The sequence below is a fragment of the Heptranchias perlo genome, chromosome 31 (genome assembly GCF_035084215.1).
Source record: "Heptranchias perlo isolate sHepPer1 chromosome 31, sHepPer1.hap1, whole genome shotgun sequence".
NCBI classification, from domain to species: domain Eukaryota; kingdom Metazoa; phylum Chordata; class Chondrichthyes; order Hexanchiformes; family Hexanchidae; genus Heptranchias; species Heptranchias perlo.
In genome coordinates, this window is record NC_090355.1 from 35797984 (window position 1) to 35815542 (window position 17559).

General features: G+C 47.7%; 1 protein-coding gene across 4 annotated transcripts; it reads left to right on the forward strand.

Annotated features, from left to right (window-relative positions):
* Window positions 1-648: 648 nt before the first annotated feature.
* Window positions 649-16385, forward strand: med22 (mediator complex subunit 22). Of its 4 annotated transcripts, none has more exons than XM_067970003.1 (5): window positions 649-764; window positions 2014-2153; window positions 5716-5796; window positions 10838-11046; window positions 15075-16385. In XM_067970003.1, the coding sequence occupies exons 2-5, from the start codon at window positions 2031-2033 to the stop codon at window positions 15307-15309; spliced, it is 648 nt and encodes a 215-aa protein (XP_067826104.1). In that variant the 5' UTR covers window positions 649-764; window positions 2014-2030; the 3' UTR covers window positions 15310-16385. The 4 variants fall into 4 exon arrangements, with proteins under 4 accessions (XP_067826104.1, XP_067826105.1, XP_067826107.1 ...); XM_067970004.1 differs by having other exon boundaries at window positions 15081-16385; XM_067970006.1 differs by lacking the exon at window positions 15075-16385 and adding an exon at window positions 12166-13591 and having other exon boundaries at window positions 650-764.
* The last annotated feature ends 1174 nt before the right edge of the window (window positions 16386-17559 follow it).

Genomic DNA, 17559 nt, shown 5'->3' on the forward strand with positions numbered 1-17559 from the left:
TACAAATGCAAGTTGTTATCCTTTTTGCTGCCTCTCTGTAGCACATCACATTTATCACACTGCCTATAAATTTAATCTGCCATTGTTCTGTCCACTGACAGATCACGTCTAACTCGTTCTGTAATTTATGAGTTGCCACTTTTGATTCCAGTGCCCCTCCTAGAATCATAGAAGTTTACAACTTGGAAACAGGCCCTTCGGCCCAACATGTCCATGTCGCCCAGTTTATACCACTAAGCTACTCCCAATTGCCTGCACTTGGCCCATATCCCTCTATACCCATCTTACCCATGTAACTGTCCTAGTTTGGTATCAGCTGCTAATTTGACCGCTTCTGAATCCAAGCCCTTTACATGAATTAAAAACAGTCGTGGTCACAGCACCGGTTTTTGTCCCAAAGTTCCAAATGTCCATGCCCCATTTTTGATCTGCTCCTTTACCAAGATGGCACGACCTTACCAAGATGGAGGCGAGAAATCACATGCCCCAGTCAGGGTCCTGCTATTGGTTAGTTACCCACCGCTCAACGGAACTTGATAGCGGACGTCATGACGCATAAACGACATCTCAGCCAGCCATACAGATCGCGGGATTTCCCGGCGGTCCGGGCCCAGCGCCAATCAGCTCCCCCCGGAGGCGGAACCGTAGGATAGCGTAAGTTTGGTTGCGGTGAGGCGGCGGGAGGTGAGAGCTGAGGGGATCCGGGGAGCTGCGTGCCGCTTCCCAGCGAGGGGCCCGGGAGCGGGAGAGAAGCACCGGGACAGGTAACTGCTTCCAACCGGCGGCGGGGCCGGGGGTTTCGCGGCTTAACGGAGGCGGCCGTCGCACCGGGAGCCCCCTGGCGGCCCGAGTGGCGCGGTGGTGCAGAAAGTGCAGCGCTCTCTGTACACTGGCGCCCCCAGGTGGCTCGGAGGGGGAATGTGCAGGGCTCTCTGTACACTGGCGCCCCCAGGCGGTTCGGAGGGGAAAGTGCAGCGCCCTCTACACTGGCGCCCCCAGGCGGCTCGGAGGGGAAAGTGCAGCGCCCTCTGTACACTGGCGCCCCCAGGCGGTTCGGAGGGGGAAAGTGCAGCGCTCTCTGTACACTGGCGCCCCCAGGCGGTTCGGAGGGGGAAAGTGCAGCGCCCTCTGTACACTGGCGCCCCCAGGCGGTTCGGAGGGGGAAAGTGCAGCGCCCTCTGTACACTGGCGCCCCCAGGTGGCTCGGAGGGGGAAAGTGCAGCGCCCTCTGTACACTGGCGCCCCCAGGCGGTTCGGAGGGGGAAAGTGCAGCGCTCTCTGTACACTGGCGCCCCCAGGCGGTTCGGAGGGGGTAAATGCAGCGCCCTCTGTAGACTGGCGCCCCCAGGCGGTTCGGAGGGGAAGGTGCAACGCCCTCTGTACACTGGCGCCCCCAGGCGGTTCGGAGGGGGAAAGTGCAGCGCCCTCTGTACACTGACGCCCCCAGGCGGTTCGGAGGGGAAAGTGCAGCGCCCTCTGTACACTGGCGCCCCCGGGTGGCTCGGTTAGTCATTGCATGGACAGGTGCCATCTCTGGGCTGTGCTGAGTCAGCTGATCCCAGCCAGGGGCTGCAGTTGGCCTCAGTGCCCTTTAGTGAGGGAGAGGTAAGTCCTGAAAATTATCCAGTGTTCGCAGACAGGTATAGAATCTTACTGCACAGAAGGAGGCCGTTCAGCTCATCGTGCCTGTGCCGGTTCTTTGAAAGAGCTATCCAATTAGTCCCACTCCCTAGCATTTTTCCCCAGATGTTGACTCCTCACTAGGACCCCCCTTGGGGTCACTTGCAAAGTTCACACAGCTTTAGTTTTTTTGCTGTGGGCCAAACACATTCTCAGACCCAGACCCGTGCAGGAACCCTGGCCATTTAATCCAGGTACTGCAGGGCAGCCAACTCCTGTAGAACTGAAGCCCCTGAGAGTTAGCACCCTCAGGAGGGGAGAGGGAGGGGGAGAGGGCATTGAGAAAGTTGTAATAAGATGTTGCTTTTCGTGTTGCGACCTCTATCGCTGCAGGGAGACCGGGAGCCAGAATGTCGCAGCAACGATCTCTGCCTCAGAGTAAAGAGCTCATGCTCCAATCCTACAACAAAAGGCTGAAAGACGACATCAAATCTATTCTGGATAACTTCACAGAAATCATCAAAAGTGCCCGGGTATGTGGCGACCAAACGAGACCGAGTGTCAGCTCAGCCTGTCCGAGACAGAGTCCGCTCAGTATTCTCATTTTTATCTTCACGTTTATCATGTGAGAAAATAATTTTTCAATGGCACGTTAAATCTCATCTCACGAGCAGCTGTAAATCATACACCGAGTGTTTGTAGTTCAGTGGCATCCAGCACAGAATCAGGCCATTCAGCCCATTAAGTTTGTGCTAGTATTACCCACCACCTGAATCACCCAGTCTAATCCCACTCTCCTGCTCACTCCCCTCATCCTTTAATTTTCCTCTTTCTCAGCAACTCTCTAATTTCCTTTTAAAATAATTTCTGGACTTTGTTTCACCATCAGTTTGTGAGAGAGAATTCCACATTCGAACCATCCTCTGTATAAAGAATGTTTCTAACCTCCCCTTTAATTCTTTTTACGATCATCTTAAACTTGTGTTTATCGTTACTCTCTCGCTGACCAATGGAAACAATCTCTCACTATTTTTACCCCCTCATAACACATTATAATTTTGAAGTCCCCCATCGGGTCGCCCCTTAACCTTGTCCGCCAATGGAAAAAGCCCTAATTTCTCAAATCTCCCTTTATAACCATGCCCCCCGCCCGCCAATTGCTGGTAAGATTGAATATTTCAACCTGTGCCTCCCATCCATCCCCAAAGAATCACGCTGAATGGTTAAATATTGCGACGGGAATAGAACAAATGCTTTAACTACTGCGCATCTGACCCTTCAGCCCTTGAGTTATTGGACACGAACCACAGCAACAAAATCAGTCGGCATTTTTATTATTTTCATTGGTCGGGTAATTCCCATTACGGCCTGTAGCTAGCAGGACAGTGGTTGGTGATTGGGAGCAGGAGCCCTGACATAGAAACATAGAAAATAGGAGCAGGAGTAGGCCATTCGGCCCTTCGAGCCTGCTTCGCCATTCAGTATGATCATGGCTGATCCTCTATCTCAATACCATATTCCCGCTCTCTCCCCATACCCCTTGATGCTTTTTGTGTCTAGAAATCTATCCAGCTCCATCTTAAATATATTCAGTGACTTGGCCTCCACAGCCTTCTGTGGTAGAGAATTCCACAGGTTCACCACCCTCTGAGTGAAGAAATTTCTCCTCATCTCAGTCCTAAATCTCCTACCCCGTATCCTGAAACTGTGACCCCTCGTTCTGGACCCCCCAGCCAGGGGGAACATCCTCCCTGCATCCAGTCTGTCTAGCCCTGTCAGAATTTTATATGTTTCAATGAGATCCCCTTTCATTCTTCTAAACTCGAGTGAATACAGGCCTAGTCGACCCAATCTCTCCTCATACGACAGTCCTGCCATCCCAGGAATCAGTCTGGTGAACCTTCGCTGCACTCCCTCTATGGCAAGTATATCCTTTCTTAGGTAAGGAGACCAAAACTGCACACAATATTCCAGGTGTGGTCTCACCAAGGCCATGTATAATTGCAGTAAGACATCCTTGCTCCTGTACTCAAATCCTCTTGCAATGAAGGCCAACATACCATTTGCCTTCCTAACTGCTTGCTGCACCTGCGTATTTGCTTTCAGTGACTGGTGTACAAGGACACCCAGGTCCCTTTGTACATCAACATTCCCCAATCTATCACCATTTAAATAATACTCTGCCTTTCTGTTTTTCCTTCTGAAGTGGATAACTTCACATTTATCCACGTTATACTGCATCTGCCATGTATTTGCCCACTCACTCAACTTGTCTAAATCGCCTCGAAGCCTCTTTGCATCCTCCTCACAACTCACAATATTACCTAGTTTTGTGTCGTCAGCAAACTTGGAAATACTACATTTGGTTCCCTCATCCAAAGCATTGATATATATTGTGACTAGCTGGGGCCCAAGCACTGATCCCTGCGGTACCCCACTAGTCACTAACTGCCACCCCGAAAAAGACCCATTTATTCCTACTCTCTGTTTCCTGTCTGTTAACCAATTTTCAATCCATGCCAGTATATTCCCCCCAATCCCATGTGCTTTAATTTTGCACACTAACCTCTTGTGTGGGACTTTATCAAAGGCCTTCTGAAAATCCAAATAAACCACATCCACTGGTTTTCCCTTATCTATTCTACCGGTTACATCCTCAAAAAACTCCAGTAGGTTTGTCAAACATGATTTCCCTTTCATAATTCCACGTTGACTTTGTCTAATCCCGTTGATATTTTCTAAATGTCCTGTTATTACATCCTTTATAATAGACTCTAGCATTTTCCCCACTACTGATGTTAGGCTAACCGGTCTATAGTTCCCTGTTTTCTCTCCCTTCTTTTTTAAATAGTGGGGTTACATTTGCCATCCTCCAATCTGCAGGAACTGTTCCATAATCTATAGAATTTTGGAAGATGACAACTAATGCATCTATTTCCATGGCTACCTCTTTTAGTACTCTGGGATGCAGATTATCAGGCCCTGGGGATTTATCGACTTTCAGTCCCATTAATTTCTCCAGCACTTTTTTTTTACTAATACTAATTTCCTTTAATTCCTCCTTCTCACTAGTCCCTTGGTTCCCTAGCATTTCTGGTAAGTTGTTTGTGTCCTCTTCCATGAAGACGGAACCGAAGTATTTGTTTAATTGCTCTGCCATTTCCCTGTTCCCCATTATAAATTCTCCTGTTTCTGACTGTAAGGGACCTACATTTGTCTTCACTAATCTTTTTCTTTTTACATACTTGTCGAACCTTTTACAGTCCACTTTTATGTTCCTTGCAAGTTTACTCTCATACTCTATTTTTCCCCTCTTAATCAATCTCCTGGTCCTTTTTTGCTGAATTCTAAACTGTTCCCAATCCTCAGGCTTGCTACTTTTTCTGGCAACTTTATATGACTCCTCTTGACATGTTTACCCCCCCTCCCCATCCCTAACTCAGGGTGCTGAGCCAGATTATCATTCCCCTTCCACTGCCCCCTCACCACACACCAGGCATCGAGCTTCAGACCCCATGGTCATTATGGTTCTGTTGCTGACTGGCCCATTTTCCCTTCCATGAATTCAGCATGTAATCCTCCCTCCTCCATCTTCCTCTCCACCCAAGTGATGCCAAAAACCAGTGGTAAAGACAAAAAAAACATAGAATTTTACTTCACAGAAACAGGCCATTCGGCCCAACTGGTCCGTGCTGGTGTTTATGCTCCACATGAGCCTCCTCCCTCCCTACTTCATCTCACCCTATCAGCATAACCTTCTATTCCTTTCTCCCTCGTGTGTTTATCGAGTTTCCCCTTAAATGCATCTACACTATTCACCTCAACTACTCCTTGTGGGAGCGAGTTCCACATTCTCACCACTCTCTGGGTAAAGAAGTTTCTCCTGAATTCCCTATTGGATTTATTAGTGAATATCTTATATTTATGGCCCCTGGTTTTGGTCTTCCTCACACGAGCTGTACCACTCATTGACCTAACGGGGAGTCCACCAGCCTGCTGGAACCACCTGTATTTGGGAAGCGGTCGGAGGTTTGACGTAAAGTCCCTAAGACAATGATCCTAAATATCCATCTGAATCTAAACCTTGTCTTACAGGTTGAAGATGAGACGCAAGTTTCTCGTGCGACTCAGTGTGAACAAGATCACTACGAGATGCATGTTAGAGCAGCAAATATTGTAAGTACTGCGCAGGTCAGAGGCAACTCTTCATTTCTCTGTGTAGTTTCGTTGTCCCCTCCTCTCGTCTCTTGATGGCTCTGACTCTCGCTGGGGGAGGGGGTCCCACAGGCACAGGCCAAGTGATTTTAATCACACCACCATTGGCGGCCGTGCCTTCAGCTGCCTGGGCCCTAAGCTCTGGAATTCCCTCCCTGAACCTCTCCGCCTCTCTCTCCTCCTTTAAGACGCTGCTTAAAACGAACCTCTTTGACCAAGCTTTTGGTCACCTGTCCTAATGTCTCCTTATGTCAAATTTTGTCTGATTTACGCTCCTGTGAAGCTCCCGTGGGACGTTTTACTCTGTTAGAGGCGCTATATAAATGCAAGTTGTTGTTGTTGAGCGTCATCAGGCTATTTGACCACAGAAGGAATCATCCAATCCCTGCCTTACCCGGTGTCTGCATGCGGAGGGTTTGCAGCCTGAATGACAGGAGAGGAGTCGGGATCGGGAACTCCGGCTGATTTCCCCTTCCCTATCCAGGGGTGCTGAGGCTAATAAGAGATCCCAGTCCGGCTCCCTAACACCTGGCAATCCTGAATACATTAAATCACTGACATGGAGGATATGGAATGACAGGATTCCAGGCAGACAGGTGATCTCAATATTGTCCGTTTTTACCTCTAGGGCCTTGGTTAGATCAAATTAGAGTTTTCTCTGTCCAATACAGCAGGAGGCCATTCAGCCCCTCGAGCCTGTTCTACCATTCAATTAGATCAGGGCTGATCTGTATCTTAACTCCATTTACCTGCCTTGGTTCTGTAACCTTTAATCCCCTCACCCAATAGAAATTGATCAATCTCAGTTTGAAATTTCCAATTGACCCCCAGCCTCAACAGCTTTTCGGGGGAGAGAGTTCCAGATTCCCACTCCCCTTTGTGTGATGAAGTGCTTCCTGACATCACCCCTGAACGGCCTGGCTCTAATTTTAAGGTTATGCCCCCTTGTTCTGGACTCCCCCACCAGAGGAAATAGTTTCTATCGACCCGATCAAATCCTTTAATCATCTTAAACACCTCGATTAGATCACCCCTTAATCTTCTATACTCGAGGGAATACAAGCCCAGTCTGTGCAACCTGTTCTCGTAATTTAACCCTTTCAGCCCCTGTATCATTCGGGTGAGTCTGCGCTGCACCCTCTCCAAGGCCAATATATCCTTCCTGAGGTGCGGTGCCCAGAACTGAACCCAATATCTCCAGATGGGGTCTGAGCAGAGCTTTATATGAACTGTAATATAACTTCCACCACTTGTTTAGTTGCAACGTATGAATTCTTGTGTTAACATGACCCTCCCAATAGTCAATAGCAAATTGGCAGGAAAAATGTCAGCATAATAGAATCATAGAAAGTTACAGGACAGAAGGAGGGCATTTGGCCCATCGTCTCCGTGACAACCAAAAAAGAGCCATTCAGCTTAATCCCACTTTCCAGCACATCCAGGGATTTTTTTAATACGTTGAGGGTTTCTGCCTCTCCCACCCTCTCAGGCAGTGAGTTCTAGACCCCCACCACCCTCTGGGTGAAAAAATGTCTCCTCAACTCCCCTCTAATCCTTCTACCAATTATTTTAAATCTATGCCCCCTCTGACCCCTCTGCTAAGGGAAATAGGTCCTTCCTATCCAGTCTATCTAATCCCGTCATAATTTTATACACCTCAATTAAATCTCCCCTCAGCTTCCTCTGGTCCAAGGAAAACAACCCCAGCCTATCCAATCTTTCCTCATAGCTAAAATTCTCCAGTCCTGGCAACAGCCTCGTAAATCTCCTCTGTACCCTCTCTGGTGTAATCACATCTTTCCTGTAATGTGGTGACCAGAACTGTAAGCAGTACTCTCGCTGTGGTCTAACTAGTGTTTTATACAGTTCTAGCATAACCTCCCTGCTCTTATATTCTATGCCTTGGCTAATAAAGGAAAGTATCCTGTATGCCTTTTTAACCACCTTACCTACCTGTCCTGTTACCTTCAGGGATCTGTGGACATGCACTCCAAGGTCCCTCACTTCCTCTACACCTCTCAGTAACCTCCCATTTATTGTGTACTCCCTTGCCTTGTTTGCCCTCCCCAAATGCATTACCTCACACTTCTCCGGATTGAATTCCATTTGCCACTTTTCTGCCCACCTGACCAGTCCATTGATGTCTTCCTGCAGTCTACAGCTTTCCTCCTCACTATCAACCACATTGCTAATTTTCGTATCATCTGCAAACTTCTTAATCATGCCCCTTACATTTAGGTCTAAATCATTAATATATATCACAAAAAGCAAGGGACCTAGTACTGAACTCCACTGGAAACAGCCTTCCAGTCACAAAAACACCCGTCGACCATTACCCTTTGCTTTCTGCCACTGAGCCAATTTTGAATCCAACTTGCCACTCTCCCTTGGATCCCATGGGCTTTTACTTTTCTGACCAGTCTGCCATGTGGGACCTTGTCAAAAGCCTTGTTAAAATCCATGTAGACTACATCAAATGCGCTACCCTCATCGACCCTCCTTGTTACCGCCTCAAAAAATTCAATCAAGTTAGTCAGACATGACCTTCCCTTAACAAATCCATGCTGATTGTCCTTGATTAACCCGTGCCTTTCTAAATGATGATTTATGCTGTCCCTCAGAATTTTTTCCAATAATTTGCCCACTACCGAGGTTAGGCTGACTGGCCTGTAATTACTCGGTCTATCTCTTTCTCCCTTTTTAAACAATGGTACAATGTTAGCAGCCCTCCAATCCTCCGGCACCACGCCTGTAGCCAAGGAGGATTGGAAAATGATGGTCAGAGCCTCCGCTATTTCATCCCTTGCTTCTCTTAACAGCCTGGGATACATTTCATCCGGGCCTGGTGATTTATCTACTTTCAAAGAGGCTAAACCCCTTAATACTTCCTCCCTCATTATGTTTATCCCATCCAATAGTTAACACTCCTCCTCCTTAACTACAATGTCTGCATTGCCCCCCTCTCTTTTGTGAAGACAGATGCAAAATATTCATTAAGAACCATACCCACATCTTCTGCCTCCACACGTTACCTTTTTGGTCTCTAATAGGCCCTACTCTTTCCTTAGTTATCCTCTTGCTCTTAATGTATTTGTAAAACGTCTTTGGGTTTTCCTTAATCTTACTTGCCAGTATTCTTTCACGCCCTCTCTTTGGTTTCCTAATTTCCTTTTTAATTTCACCCCTGCACTTTCCTCCTCTAGGCTTTCTGCAGTATTGAGCTCTCAATGTCTGACATAAGCTTCCCTTTTCTTCCTTATCTTACCCTGTATGCTCCTTGTCATCCAGGGGGCTCTAGATTTGGCAGTCCCACCCTTTTTCTTTATAGGATCATATTTGCTCTGAACCCTTACTATCTTCCCCTTGAATGCCTCCCACTGCTCTGACACTGATTTACCTTCAAGTAGCTGTTTCCAGTCCACTTTTGCTAAATCACTTCCCAGCTTTGTAAAATTTGCCTTTCTCTAATTGAGAGCTTTTACTCCTGTTCTATCTTTGTCCTTTTCCATAACTATACTAAATCTAACTGAATTATGATCACTCCCACCAAAATGCTCTCCCACTGATACTCCTTCCACCTGCCCAGCTTCATTCCCTAAAACTAAATCCAGAACTGCCCCCAGTCTTGTTGTGCTTGCTACGTACTGGCTAAAAAAGTTCTCCTGAATGCAACTTAAGAATTCTGAGCCCTCTATACCTTTTACACTGATTCTATCCCAGTTAATATTCGGGTTGTTGAAATCCCCGACTATTATTGCCTTACTGTTTTTGCACTTCTCAGAAATTTGCCTACATATTTGCTCTTCTATCTCTCTCTGATTGGGGGTCTATATTTCACTCCCATAGTGTAACTGCCCCTTTTTTGTTCTTTAGCTCAACCCATATGGCCTCATTTGATGATCCTTCTAACATATTATCCCTTCTCACAGCCGTAATTGTTTCTTTAACCAATATTGACACCCCCCACTTCCTTTTTTATCCCCCTCTCTATCCCATCTGAAAACTCTGTAATCAGGAATGTTGAGCTGCCATTCCTGCCCCCCTTTAAGCCATGTTTCAGTAATAGTTATGATATTGTACTGCCACGTGTCTACCTGTGCCCTCAGCTCATCTGCCTTATTCACTAGACTCCTTGCATTGAGGTCTACACCATTAAGCACTGCCAGACTCCTTTGTTGTCTATTTTCTAACCTTTGCTTCCTCTGCCTTCCAAACTCACTTACTCATTTTCTGCCTTCCACTTCCAGCTCTATTTCTCTCTCTTCTGAATCTGTGCTCAGGTTCCCAACCCCCTGCCAAGCTAGTTTAAACCCTCCCCAACATCACTAGCAAAACTCCCCACGAGGATATTAGCCCTGACCCTGCTGAGGTGCAACCCGTCCGGCTTGTATAGGTCCCACCTCCCCCAGGAACCTAAAGCCCTCCCTCCTGCACCATCTCTCCAGCCACGCATTCATCTGCTCCATCCTCCTGTTTCTATAATATTAATTAATATCCATACAATATATTAAAAATATTACATCTGCTCACACTTCCTGGAAAGTTTTTCCATTCTAAATTCCTATGTCAACATTTATAATGGGAAATCCTATGTAAACTCGTCAGGCTGTAATTACACCCTCTCACCACTGATAGGAGGTGTATTGTACAGAGGCTAATCCCATTACAAATGTGGACATAACTGTTTATAATGGAAATATAAAAATAAGGACAGAATGTATGACTTTAAATGGAGGAATTAATTACCTGTGCCCGATTCAGTCACCCCTCCATATAATGGGACTAGCCTCTGTTCAATACACCCCCCTGGTGAGAGGGTGTAATTACACACTGACGAGTTTACATAGGATTTCCCACTCTGACCCCACTTCACCTGAAGTCTTCACTTGGTCTCTACTCCGCGTATGTAACGCCAAGAGAAATCGACTAGTAAATACATAATCGGAAATATTTGGCTAATTTTACATTTTAGCTCTTGTTTCTCCCCCTGCCCTGGTGTTAGGTGCGTGCCGGGGAGTCGCTGATGAAGCTGGTGTCAGACCTGAAGCAGTTCCTGATCCTGAACGACTTTCCCTCGGTGAATGAAGCCATTAATCAGCAGAAGCAGCAACTGCGGACCCTGCAGGAGGAATGTGACAAGAAGTTGATCACACTGAGAGACGAGATCGCAGTCGATCTGTACGAACTGGAAGAAGAATATTACTCCTCCAGGTACAAATAGCACAGAACTACTCCCCGCACAGCCTCGAGAATGTGTCTGTGAGCAGCCACAGCACAGCCCCTTATAACACTGGTATACCTCACAGTGTGACCCAGTCTCACCTGCCCACTCTGTAACTCTCTCCTAATCCCGCCCTGCGACTCTCTCCTAATCCCGCCCTGCGACTCTCTCCTAATCCCGCCCTGCGACACTCTCCTAATCCCGCCCTGCGACTCTCTCCTAATCCCGCCCTGCGACTCTCTCCTAATCCCGCCCTGCGACACTCTCCTAATCCCGCCCTGCGACACTCTCCTAATCCCGCCCTGCGACTCTCTCCTAATCCCGCCCTGCGACACTGTCCTAATCCCGCCCTGCGACACTGTCCTAATCCCGCCCTGCGACACTCTCCTAATCCCGCCCTGCGACACTCTCCTAATCCCGCCCTGCGACACTCTCCTAATCCCGCCCTGCGACACTCTCCTAATCCCGCCCTGCGACACTCTCCTAATCCCGCCCTGCGACTCTCTCCTAATCCCGCCCTGCGACTCTCTCCTAATCCCGCCCTGCGACTCTCTCCTAATCCCGCCCTGCGACTCTCTCCTAATCCCGCCCTGCGACACTCTCCTAATCCCGCCCTGCGACACTGTCCTAATCCCGCCCTGCGACACTCTCCTAATCCCGCCCTGCGACACTCTCCTAATCCCGCCCTGCGACTCTCTCCTAATCCCGCCCTGCGACTCTCTCCTAATCCCGCCCTGCGACACTGTCCTAATCCCGCCCTGCGACTCTCTCCTAATCCCGCCCTGCGACTCTCTCCTAATCCCGCCCTGCGACACTGTCCTAATCCCGCCCTGCGACACTCTCCTAATCCCGCCCTGCGACACTGTCCTAATCCCGCCCTGCGACTCTCTCCTAATCCCGCCCTGCGACACTGTCCTAATCCCGCCCTGCGACACTCTCCTAATCCCGCCCTGCGACTCTCTCCTAATCCCGCCCTGCGACACTCTCCAGCGTGCTCACACTGTGACACTCTCGTACATATACCATGATGTATTTATTTACGTCCATCCTCCTCAACCTAACTCCACTTGTAATCAGACAATTTTTTTTTAAAAACACCCAACACACAGCTGAAAATCACTGCGATCACCTGAAGGATTTTCCCCGTTCTGGCATGTGTCTGTTGAAGTAGACCATGCTGATTTCTCACAGGTGAACCTGGGATGCAGACACGTTGCAAACAAGCTGCTAAAATAAAAAAAGGCCGACTCAAGGATGCCCGCCAATCAGTGCATCTTTAAAAGCTCTCGGGAGCTACATGTCTCGCTAACACATTCACAAGTGCGATTCTGAAGAGCTCCCTTTGCTGCAGCACCTGTTAAAGGACTTTGCTCTTCCTGTCTCCTTGTGTGTGTGTCGAGGACATTGAAGTTTAGATGTTCCTTTAATGTGATTCATAAGCTCCGTTCCTTCAATGATGTACTGAACGGGGCGGTCATTTTAAACCATTACTTCCGGGAGACACTTCCTGTCCCTGTTTTATTGCAACAAGAATATGGGAATTTTATTTTAAAGATCGTCCCAGATTTAATAAGAGATCCTTTATATCTATTATAATTTTATATATCTATCTATAATATAATTATATAAACATTATGTATGCGCACACACCCTGTTTGTCACACTTTAGATGTCTCACCCTGAGTAATGCAAATTTCTGTGTCATATTTGGAGGGGGGAGTATTTCTTGCATTTGCCTGTTTGCAGTAATATCACCTTGTGGTCTTAAAGGGACAGGCCACTTACACGGAGATTTCCCTTTGCAGCAGAATAATATATTTTGCATTAAATGGTGTAATGGTCCCGTCCTGTTGGTGTATCGTCCAAATTAACCATAGCCAGCATCATTATATACAATAATCACTTCAACAACACAATAACTCTTCATACAATGTACATTTATACTTGATTCTGTGATATGATCCTCATTAATGCGGCTGAACAGAAAAAAAATCCCAGTTTCATAACTCACAAGTGTTACAGTTGAAGGACTGTGTAATTCCTTCCACTCCAGTGTATCCCACAGCACCATTAGTGCTCTTACAGTGCATTACATACAATGATCCAACTTAACCCGTACATCCCATAATATCACAGCACTCTCAGCTAAAATCACTGTGACCTCCTCCTTCACATGCGGCTGATTCTATTTCCATGAAACACATGCTTTAAAGTTAAAAGCTGTTGTCAGTCAAACTCCCGCCCAGGACCATAATGGATCAGAGTGCAATCCTGTTTTAACTAACAGAACCTTCGATAAGTGATGTCCAAGTGAATGTTACAAATAATAATTGTGGTTACACCTTGTGCCTTGTTCACTGTTCCCAACATTTTAAAAAGAAAATTGCTTTTATCCATGTATTTGTGTTTATTTTTGTTAAGATTTATATATAATTTAAAAGCTGCATCCTTCATTCTATTACACATTCCAGCATCCCACTTTAGAGATTCAAAATTTTAAATACTTTATAAATAAAGTTAAAATCATATAGATCACCAATTTCAATCTCTGTGTTTCTGTTTAACTTCACCTCATCTAATTAAGTTCCACCAGTGTTGCTCCTGTCGCTTGCTTTCTCTGCCATTCAAAGACAGCCCATTCTTTAGTTAATTTTCATTAAACTTTTTACTTTTAAACAGACAAGTTCCTCCCCAGGTTGAGTCAGTAAAAGCACCACCTGGTGTTATCCCAAGTCACACAGACTTCGATCCCCGGACAGTGCTGAGTTTGCTGATCACAGCTGGGGCAGGAGCAGGGTTACTACAATTGGCCTACGTGCCTCTGGATTAGGGAATATTAGCCAGGATTCCTGTACAGATCTCCACGCATTGACTCCGTCTGCACAGTACGTGTCTGCATGCCGGCTGATTGGGCTCGACTGTGATGCCCTTCTTAGTTAAATAGCCCACTGTACCTGCCCTGGGAGTGTTTGATGGGACAGTGTAGAGGGAGCTTTACTCTGTATCTAACCCTGTATCTGCTCTGGGAGTGTTTGATGGGACAGTGTAGAGGGAACTTTACTCTGTATCTAACCCTGTATCTGCTCTGGGAGTGTTTGATGGGACAGTGTAGAGGGAGCTTTACTCTGTATCTAACCCTGTATCTGCTCTGGGAGTGTTTGATGGGACAGTGTAGAGGGAGCTTTACTCTGTATCTAACCCTGTACCTGCCCAGGGAGTGTTTGATGGGACAGTGTAGAGGGAGCTTTACTCTGTATCAAACCCTGTACCTGCCCAGGGAGTGTTTGATGGGACAGTGTAGAGGGAACTTTACTCTGTATCTAACCCTGTACCTGCCCTGGGAGTGTTTGATGGAGTCTCTGACAGACCATGTACTGTTTTATGGCTCATTTACTAACAGAGAACTCACATTCAACAACAACTTGCATTAATACAGCGCCTTTAAGGTAGTAAAATGTCCCGAGGTGCTTCACAAGAGCGTAAATCAGACAAAATTTGACAACAAGCCACATAAGGAGATATTAGGGCAGGTGACCAAAAGCTTGGTCAAAGAGGTTTTAAGGAGCGTCTTAAAGGAGGAGAGAGAGGCGGAGAGGTTTAAGGATGGAATTCCAGAACTTAGGGCCGAGGCAACTGAAAGCACGGCCGCCAATGGTGGAGCGATTAAAATCGGGGATGCGCAAGAGGCCAGAATTGGCCTCGGAGGGGTGTAGGGCTGGAGTAGGTTACAGAGATAGGGAGGGGGAGGCCATGGAGGGAATTTGAACACAAGGTTGAGAATTTTAAGGGGGGAAAAAAATAATTGAGTCAGGATTGGCCGCGTTTCCTACATTAGAACAGTGACCGTGGTTCATTGGCTGTGAAACACTTTGGGACGTCCTGAGGTTGTGAAAGACGCTGCAGAAATGCAAGTTGTGTTTTTCTTTCTTTGTCACTAACTCGCTTTCTTTTGTCGTGCTCTTGGCTCGTTGTTACATCCGTTGCTTTTCTTTCTTACGCCACCTTTGTTCCTGGCAAGCTACAGCCTGTGGGACGGTGCTGACCTCCCATTGTGTGAAGCATTCCGGAGACGGGAGGATGAGGAGGAGGAGGAGGAGGAGGAAGGGGCCGTCACGCCTGAAGAAGAGATGGCGACGGAAACTGCGCCTGCGGCAGCGGCGGGTGGAGAATCTAACGGCGGAGCGGTGCCAAGCGGCTCGGCGGAGCGGCCGCAGGTGAATGGACTCGGAGCAGGCGCGGCGGAACCCATCTGAGGGCGGGCGGCTGCTAAAAGAAATGCCCCCCCCGAGTCCTCACCCCCCCCCCCCCCCCGCCCCGGCACCCAGATACGCGGAAGCATCAGACGTGTTCGAACCCGACCCGACCTGTAGAATACTGTAGGCCACGGCCGTTCGCCAGAGGCCCGCCGATGGGGGATATTCACCAAATGTATGAGGGACCCCTGGAAACACATCTGAAAGAAAAAGATGGGTTCACATGGGAGGGGGGGAGGGGAGGGGAGGAGAGTGGGTGCGTGGGGTGTAACCGGGCTTTGGGGGCGATTGCTCTTACACCCGGTCCAGTCGAAGTCGACGGGAAACAAGATGGGGGGCCGGGGTGTGAAAGGGACGCCCGTTCTCCCCCAAAGCTCAGCTTCACCCCCAGTGTTTCCATCGGGAACGGGAGCCCCCCCGAAACACTAAATCCGTCTTTTCCCTTTCAGGGGCTGATCGATCTGCTGTGCATTTTCACCTCTCTATTTTGAAATATATATATATTGATTTGAAATATATATATATTGATTTGAAATATATATATTGATTTGAAATTGATATATTGATTGATCGATTTGCCGGCGGTGCAGTTCGACGTTGATTTCCATTCGTTTCCCACCTGCCTGGAGACTGGCCGCTGGCTCCTGGCATCGGCTGGAGCTCGAGTCCAGTAAATGTAACGGTGACGGTCTTTACTTTCTTATTTTTCGTCTGTGAGTTAGAAGCTGGGAGACGTCTGGTAGAAACAGACCAGACGGGGAGGGGAGGGGGAATTGTAGGGTCGGAAGTGGGAAACTTAACACCGTCTCTGTTAGTCGTGAAACGTTGAAACTCGAGAGTGCCAACAGCAAGAAATAACTGAAGATTAAAATGACCAGTGCAGCACTAACTGACCTCATTGTAACCCACGGCAGTATTACAAGGCACACCGTGATTGTGTCTAGATAACCAGAACACTTTAAAAATAAAGGGAAGTCTCATTGTTTTATACTGTAACAGTATTCATCCCAGGCAGGAACTGTGCCAGAAAGGTCACATTCTGTAATACTTGAATTTGTTAGTAAACTTAAACTTGAGATACTTGTTCTGTTTTTTGTTCCGTGGATTCACACACAAGGTGCGTAGGAATGTGGGCCATTGTCACAAGGTGTTCATAGAATCATAGAATGATACAGCACAGGAGGAGGCCATTCAGCCCATCGTGCCTGTGCCGGCTCTTTGAAAGAGCTATCCAATTAGTCCCATTCCCCCCGCTCTTTCCCCAGAGCCCTGCAAATGTTTCCTTTTCAAGTATTCATTCAATTCCCTTTTGAAAGTTATTATTGAATCTGCTTCCACCGCCCTTTCAGGCAGCGCATTCCAGATCAGAACAACTTGCTGCATAAAAATGTTTCCTCATGTCGCCTCTGGTTCTTTTGCCGATCGCCTTTAATCTGTGTCCTCTGGTTACCGACCCTCCTGCCACTGGAAACAGTTTCTCCCCATCTCCTCTATCAAAACCCTTCATGATTTTGAACACCTCTATTAAATCTCCTCTTAACCGTCTCTGCTCTAAGGAGAACAATCCCAGCTTCTCCAGTCTCTCCACATAACTAAAGTCCCTCATCGCTGGTACCATTCTAGTAAATCTCCTCTGCACCCTCTCTAAGGCCTTGACATCCTTCCTAAAGTGCGGTGCCCAGAATTGAACACGATACTCCAGCTGAGGCCTAACTGCAGGATTCACCATTGGGGTAATTTTAACCTAACCTGCTGGGCAGGGACAGTGATAACGGTGTTACCATCAGACTCGATGCCTCTGGGTTAGAGGGGGAGCAAAAAACAGTTGAGGTTCCCACTCCTCATCACCGTCCAGTGACCCCCACCCCGCTGCAGAATGGGAGCCGACCATGGTCAAATAACCCGATGGTGCTGACCGCCTCGGGTCGCACATGGAATGGGCTGTTGGGTGAGGTACTGGAGGGCACGAGGGAGAGCCCTGCCCGTCGAGCCCGTAACCCAGGGCAATCGGTGTCAGCGCCTTCAGGAGAATCTGATTTTCCCCCCCTGACTGTGGGGTTTCGGTGACCTTTAGCGACCCTGTTGTGTAACCGCTGTCATTAAAGCAGCAAAGGACTTGGGGGCCGTTTTCTCAACTGGCCAAAATCGACGCTAAAGGGACAGTCAGGGCCTCTAAATGGCATCCGTAGAATTAGCGCCCCGTTAATGCCGACACTGTGCCCGCTGCCATTTTCACAGGAGCCTCGCGCT

Bases quoted from the DNA above. Each gene is read 5' to 3' on its own strand.
- med22 (XM_067970003.1), top strand. From the start codon at position 2,031: ATGTCGCAGCAACGATCTCTGCCTCAGAGTAAAGAGCTCATGCTCCAA. The intron at 2,154-5,715 runs GTATGTGGCGAC...CTTGTCTTACAG, and splicing joins AAATCATCAAAAGTGCCCGG to GTTGAAGATGAGACGCAAGT. The intron at 11,047-15,074 runs GTACAAATAGCA...GTTCCTGGCAAG, and splicing joins GAAGAATATTACTCCTCCAG to CTACAGCCTGTGGGACGGTG.